General features: G+C 49.0%; 1 protein-coding gene across 1 annotated transcript; it reads right to left on the bottom strand.

The window, feature by feature from the left end:
• Positions 1-993: 993 nt before the first annotated feature.
• Positions 994-5,984, bottom strand: HMGN1 (high mobility group nucleosome binding domain 1). The gene is made up of 6 exons (XM_064647074.1): positions 5,373-5,984; positions 5,033-5,065; positions 4,858-4,887; positions 4,702-4,752; positions 2,783-2,911; positions 994-1,893 (listed from the first exon to the last, which is right to left on the bottom strand). The coding sequence occupies exons 1-6, from the start codon at positions 5,967-5,969 to the stop codon at positions 1,846-1,848; spliced, it is 888 nt and encodes a 295-aa protein (XP_064503144.1). The 5' UTR covers positions 5,970-5,984; the 3' UTR covers positions 994-1,845.
• Positions 5,985-6,661: the final 677 nt, after the last annotated feature.

Here is a 6,661-nt window from a genome sequence, read left to right as displayed (position 1 = left end):
GATGCACATCTGCATCAGCTCTCACTCCAGTCCTTGAGTTGGAGAGCAAATATATTTGATGTCACACAAGACAGAGTCAGTTACAATTAATTAAGCATTGGGTAATTGATGTTAGAGAGATCCACAGGATCACAACATCAGAGACCCAAAACACGTGAAAATTTGGTGCTTTGTAAAAGCAGCTGAGAGAGGTTATTTTGGGGTATTTACCTGCAAGTTTATTCCTCACTTTACTGGTGGGTTTGACTTGTCTAATCCAGAGAGTAAATAATGTCATGGAGCTATGTCATGTTACTACTGAATTAAACCAAAAATAAGGCCACTGGAAGGGGATGTTGGAAAAGAAAAGTGGCATAGATTTACAGTTTTGAAATATCCAAGAACTTGAAGCCAAAGCCAGCTGTGCTCTGTGCAGGAAACTTGTGGTGGAACTGGAGCAGGAGCATGTTGTGGCCCAGTATTTTATATATATATATATAAAAGCTATAGGTAAGTTAAACATTGCCTAAATATTGAAGAGGTAAAACTGGTAAAATTCTTTTTGAAAGGAAAGCCTTGATTAAGAAAATGAGTTAGAAGTGAAACTCAAGTGTTTTTTTTTTTTAAATAACTGTATGAGGATCTGACAAAGGCACCGAAAACGTACAGGAAGCAGCTGCTGTGCTTGCAGGTGTTACTTAAGAGCACAAATTCTGGGGCAAGGGGGAAAAAAAGAAACAAAGAAGAAACGTTCCTGTTTGATCTTGGCTCCTCCCAGGACAAGGTGACAGTTGTCTGACTGGCACCTGATGCCTACTAATTATTGACTTTTTTTTTTTTTAAGGTAACAGCAGCAGCACAAGGCTCTCAGCTTTCAAATTCAGATTAACACTGCATTTTTCCACTCCCAGCTCTTAAAAATTACATTTTTAACACTATTAAAACACAGTTAAAAATCCAAACCACACCACTTATATTGTGAGTTGTCCCAGTCAATGCAGGAGCTACAGAAACTTTCATAATCAAGATTTATTTGGCTTTTGTTTGAAGATCACAAACACTATCAACAATTTTACAATTGTTTTTATTCACATAGTTTTTTTAAGTCTAAAAACTAATTGTTTTCTTTTTTTTCCTAGGACTATTTCAAATATTTTTTTCACTTGAGCTTTGTAGACAAGCTGTCCTTTAAAACTAGAGGTGAAGTTCCAGTATCTCAAATATTGACATAACGAGTTCCATCTGCCAAGCAGAAACTTTTCCTCAGCCAGTATTTAAAGATATAAAATAAAAAGTTTCCCATCTTTCTCATCACAGCTACAAAGTTGTTGGAAAAAAAAATAAAGCTGCAACTACCAAAAATAACTTTGTCACAGATATACAGCACTCAGCAAGAAATCCAACACTAGGGAGCAGTTTTATTAGGTAAGGAATTCTACTGATGGTACAACCATGAAGATAAATAACTAAAATGTTAAGACCTTCTCAACACATCGTTAATGAATTCCAAAGTCTCATCTGTGTTATGCTTCCTTTAATAGGATAGAAAACTGTCCCTCACAGGCTGTGGAACGTGAAGCCTAATCAAGGCTTCAGAGCCCTCTCCTTAATTAACACGCTGTTAATTTCTGGTTTCATAGAAAACAGACAACCAGTACATGACTTTACCACTTAAAAAAAGCATTTACACTTATCTAAATATGTAAAAAAATGGGTTGAGTCGGGACTCTCTCCTTTTTTTTTTTTTTTAAAAACGTGTTTTCTAGAACTACTAAAAAACTTGCATTTACAAAATAGTCGATAAAAATATTCCTCTGAATTGTACAAGAAGAAAAGTTTAAAGACCCCCAGTTCCAGATGTGGGTGTTACTCAGACTTCACTTCTTTCTCTGCAGCTGCATCAGGTGCTGGGGTCTGAAAGGAGACAAAAGACCAGGACACTTCAGTGCAGGAAGTTTTTAAGTGGCTCAGACTGTTAGTTTGGAGTGGTTTTAATGCACAAAACGACACAGAGAACAACCCTGACTTGTTTCTGCAGATGCTGCTTCACAAACTGGTGCCATGAGCTTATTCCTCTCAGATCAGGACCTACTGAATTGAGCTGTCTAGAAAAGGCTCCTTGGATCCATCAGTATGAATTTCAGGATGTTGATGTTGTTCCTAAACACACACTGCAAAGTATTTTAATTTTAACTGGAATTACTGCCTTAGTGACAGGAGGAGCTTTAGCTTTTACTCGGCTAAAAATCCCCACATGTGGGGTGTTGAGAAAATTAGAGACACACCTCATGCATTCAATTTTCAGTGCAGCACTGTTAAAATATCCTCAAATCTTACCCTGTTTTACAGGTAACATCCAACAGGACAGACTCTAACTCTGCCTCTTCTAGACTTTGCTATTGTATCACACCTGAAATTTTGGCTGGGCTGAGCACCACGAGTCCAGCATGAAGATGTACAGGTTAAAAACCCCAAATTATGTGATTGTAACGATGCCAAAACGTTGAGCCAACTGAAGAATTCCTAGTTAGATCCCAACTTTTCACAAAGGTCACAGTCTAAGCTTGCAAATGACAAACTGTTACACCAGAGCAAATCACTCAAGCACCATCCTCCACTTTCCTTGCTCCCTAAAAACCTCCTGCTCGAAGGTCTGTAAGTGTTATCTCAGCTTTGGTCCAATCATTTCCACTGAAAACTCTTTCCACTCCCCAGAAAAAGAATATTACACTTGTCAAAAAACATTGCAGCAAGGAGGAACTTCTCTCTCAGTCAGACCCAACCCCAGTCCTCCAAACTTTACCTCCTCAGTTTTAGCTTCCCCATTTTCTGCAGGCAGGTTGTCCTTTGTCTGTTCTTGGTTCGTCTCTTCTGTCTGTTTTCCTTTAGGCCCCTTTTTCCCCTTCTGAGCCTTCTTGTCCTCAGTTTTATCCTGCAATGAAACACATTTCCAGTGAGTAAATTCCTATGATTTACCAGGTAAGCTTTGAAAATAATAAAAAGCACAGAAAACCCAGATGGACTTGCTAAGCTCCCAACAGCCCCTGATCCCCCTACTTACAAAATATTTCAGCATCACATAAATGCAACACACAGACCTCTTGGGTTTTATTGTCAAAATCTATTATTCAGTATTTATTTAAAAACCTCACCAAGTAAGTCCACAATGAGCAAACTTCTCCCAACCAGAAAAAATACTGTCAGGAAAGTTTTAAAAAGTGACAAAGTTGATGCAGAAAAAGTGCATTTTAATGGATCAAATACAAAAAAACAGAATAAATTTAAAATCTATCATTTGACTGGTAATTGACAACTAGAATTAATTATAGAAATTCTTCCCTCTGCATCACAGACACTGGAAAAAGGAGAATTACAGCTGAAGTGACACTGGAAAACTTCTCCAAATTCTTTAGGCTTACAGCCCTGAGAGTGGGAGCACAGTAATACTCAAACCATTGGAATGAAGGTGCATTCCTGGGAAGGAACTGTTCAGTAGGATTAATACAAAGAAAACATCAGAAAGTCTGCAAGGCAGAGCTCTGTGTTAGTGTATCTGAAATTAGGGAATCATTGGATTGTTTGGGTTGGAAGGGACCTTAAAGATCATCCAGTCTCACCCCCTGCCATGGGCAGGGACACCTTCCACCAGCCCAGGTTGCTCCAAGCCCCGTCCAACCTGGCCTTGGACACTTGCAGGGATCCAGGGGCAGCCACAGCTTCTCTGGGCAACCTGTGCCAGGGCTTCCCCACCCTCACAGGGAACAATTTCCTCCCAATATCCCATCTAACCCTACTCTGTGTCGGTTTGAAGCCATTCCCCCTCATCCTGTCACTCCAGGCCCTTGGAAATAGTCTCTCCCCACCTTTCCTTTAGGCTCTCCTCAGGTACTGGAAGGCCACAATCAGGTCACTCCAAAGCCTTTATTCCACACATCACAAAGAAAAGCTCATGATGACAAAGGAACACTTAACAACACCCACAGCACTGAGCCCACAGACACACAGCCAAGAAACAAAGAATTTTACACCTCAGTTATTGGCACTGTGAAGGCTGTGCTGAAAAATTTAGAGACCATACTAAACCACACCTTGTTGCACACACATAAAGACCCAAAAGCTCAAGTTCACAAATGGAAACTGAGGTATTTTTCAGTGGCTAAGAAATTGTTTTTTTCCTGTTCTAACAAAACGACTTTAAAATATGAGTATATATATTTTATCCCCTTTTTTACAGTGGTGAAATATAATCCTCTGTACAGAATCACAGGATCATTTAGGTTGGAAAAGACCTCCAAGATCATCGGGTCTAACCTGTGCCTTGTCATTCAGCCCAGAGCACTGAGTGCCAGATCCAGTCGTCCCCTGGGCACCTCCAGGGCTGGGGACTCCACCACCTCCCTGGGCAGCCCCTTCCAATGCTTAAAAACCCTTTCCATAAAAAAATTCCTCCTGACGTCCAATTGCTTTGACATTCAAGTAGTTCCACCCCATACCAAACTACCGTCTAACTAATATGGATCAGTGCCCAAATTTCCATGCAACGCCTGGGAGCTTAACAAGGATCTACTCAAAGAGGGGTGGAACGTACCTGTAGGCACTGGCAGAAGCACCTTAAAACGGTACTTTAGCCAAACCGAGCGTTCCCACAAGGAATAAAACACGAGGACACGATATGAGATGCCACCAGCCACCACCTCCTCCCCCTCCCCTCTTCCCACTCACCTTTGCCGGCAACTTTTTTGGCTTCGGCTCTGCTTTGGCCGGCGCGGGTTTCTGAGGAGAGAGAACAAGTCAGGCAGAGATCCCGCCCCGGGGTGAGCCCTCCCGGGTGCTCCCACCTCCCCCGCCCCGCAGGGGCCGCGCCGCTCCCGCACTCACCGCGGACAGACGCGCCGATCGCCGCTTGGGCTGCGGGGGGAGAGACAGAGAGAAAGACAGAGAGAGAAGGGGCGTGAGCGGGCGGGACGGGTCCGGCCCCGCCTGTCCCACGCGTGTCACGGCGTGCCCGGTGTCACCGTGTGCCCGGTGTCACGGCGTGCCCGGTGTCACTCACCTCCGCCGGGGCGTCCCCGTCCGCCACCGTCACCTGCAACACAGACGGCGCGTCAGCGGGGCGGGACCGCGGGCGGCACCTCCCGCTCGCCGCCCCCCGCCCGCCCCTTCCCGCGCCGCTCCCGGACCGCGCGTCCCGCCGAGCCCCCCCGGCCCTTCCCGGCGCCTCCGGCCCCCTCCGCGGCCCGCGGGGCCGCCCCGCACCGCGGGGAATGCGCCGGGCATCGTCACGGCCCGCGGCGCCGGAGCCCGCGGAGCGGAGCGGCCGCGTCCCTCCCGCCCGGCCCCGTCCCCCCGCGGCCGCCGCCGCCCCCCGGCTGCCGCTCCCCGCTCGCCCTCACCTTCCTCTTCGGCATCGCGAGGCTCCCGGAGCTGCGGCTGCTCCCGCCCGGCGGCTGCTGCGAGCGCTGCGGCGGCTGCCTGCGAGCCACAGCCCGGCTGCGCAGGGAAACCGCCTCCCCCCCTCCCCATCCCAGCAGCGCCAGCGGCGCCGCAACAGGATCCAGCCGGATTGGAGCGGGGGGAGCGGCGGGATGGGATGGGATGGGCGGGCCGGGGCAGCGCTCCGCCCCTGCCCGGGAGCGCGCACGGGGAACCCATTGGATACCGGCGGTCACGGGGCCGCGCATGTCCCCGAGTCCTCTCGCTGCCGCCGCTCCGCCCGACCCCGATCCCGCTCCCGCTCCCGGTGCCGATCTTAACCCCCCATCCCGGTCGCGATCGCGGTCCCGGAGCGCCGTCAGAGCTGCTGTCGGCGGGGCCCGGCCATGGCGGAGGGCGGTGCGTGGCTGCTGGTGCTCAGCGCCGTGTTCCTCTGCAACGCGCTCAAGATCCTCCTGCCCTCCTGCTCCTCCGTCGTGAGTGATGCCCCGCCGGGGGTGGGGGGCACCGGGCCCTGGGCCGGCTGGGGGGGCCGAGGCCGCTGGGCAGGGCGTCATGGGGGTCCCCCCAGCTATGGGGTGAATGGGGTGGGAGCGGTGCCCATTCGGGGGAGGCTCGCGGTGCCCCTAAAGCACCCCCAGTTCTGTCGGGCAGGGTCTGGTCCTGCTCCGGGCCTTGGGAGAGGAAAAGCCGGTGCTGGAAGTGCTGGAGCACAGCACCGTAGCCGGGTGGTTCCCGCAGCCTTGTTAGGCCGGGCTTTGGAGTGAAGTTCCGAGTGATGAGCTACCGGTGTCCTAAATGATGCTCCTGAGCCTCCAGCCCTGAGGACGCGTCGTGGGATCGCAGCCTGGTTTGGGTTGGGAGGGACCTTAAAGATCATCAGTTCCAACCCCCCCTTCCACTATCCCAGGTTCCTCCAAGCCCCATCCAACCTGGCCTTGGACATTTCCAGGGATGGGGCAGCCGCAATTTCTCAGTTTTCAGGGAATATAAAAGGCAGCTTTGTTCAGTCTTCCGTGTTTTCAACAGATGGACATTCCCACTGTTGAGAAGGGAGATCAGTGGATACGGAGATTGAGGAGTTGAGGCATTGTAGGAGTGAACCTTGAGTCGCAGTCACTAACCAGGATACCAAAGCATTCCTGTGGAAGTGTGGATAATGGAATTAAGAGCAAATAAACTCTATGACTGCCAGATAAACTCACATGTGAACACACACACTGAAATCCCCGTCGTTCTGCTTGTTCAC

This window comes from Pseudopipra pipra, chromosome 2, assembly GCF_036250125.1.
Source record: "Pseudopipra pipra isolate bDixPip1 chromosome 2, bDixPip1.hap1, whole genome shotgun sequence".
Taxonomy (NCBI): Eukaryota; Metazoa; Chordata; class Aves; order Passeriformes; family Pipridae; genus Pseudopipra; species Pseudopipra pipra.
The sequence above is the reverse complement of the archived record's forward strand: the minus strand, read 5'-3'. Positions and strand labels throughout refer to the sequence as shown.

Excerpts from the sequence above, each read along its gene's own strand:
- HMGN1 (XM_064647074.1), bottom strand. The coding sequence starts at position 5,969 with ATGACGCCCTGCCCAGCGGCCTCGGCCCCCCCAGCCGGCCCAGGGCCC. Across the intron at positions 4,888-5,032 it reads ACGGGGACGCCCCGGCGGAG|CCCAAGCGGCGATCGGCGCG; the intron begins GTGAGTGACACC and ends CTCCCCCCGCAG. Across the intron at positions 1,894-2,782 it reads GGGAAGCTAAAACTGAGGAG|ACCCCAGCACCTGATGCAGC; the intron begins GTAAAGTTTGGA and ends GTCTCCTTTCAG.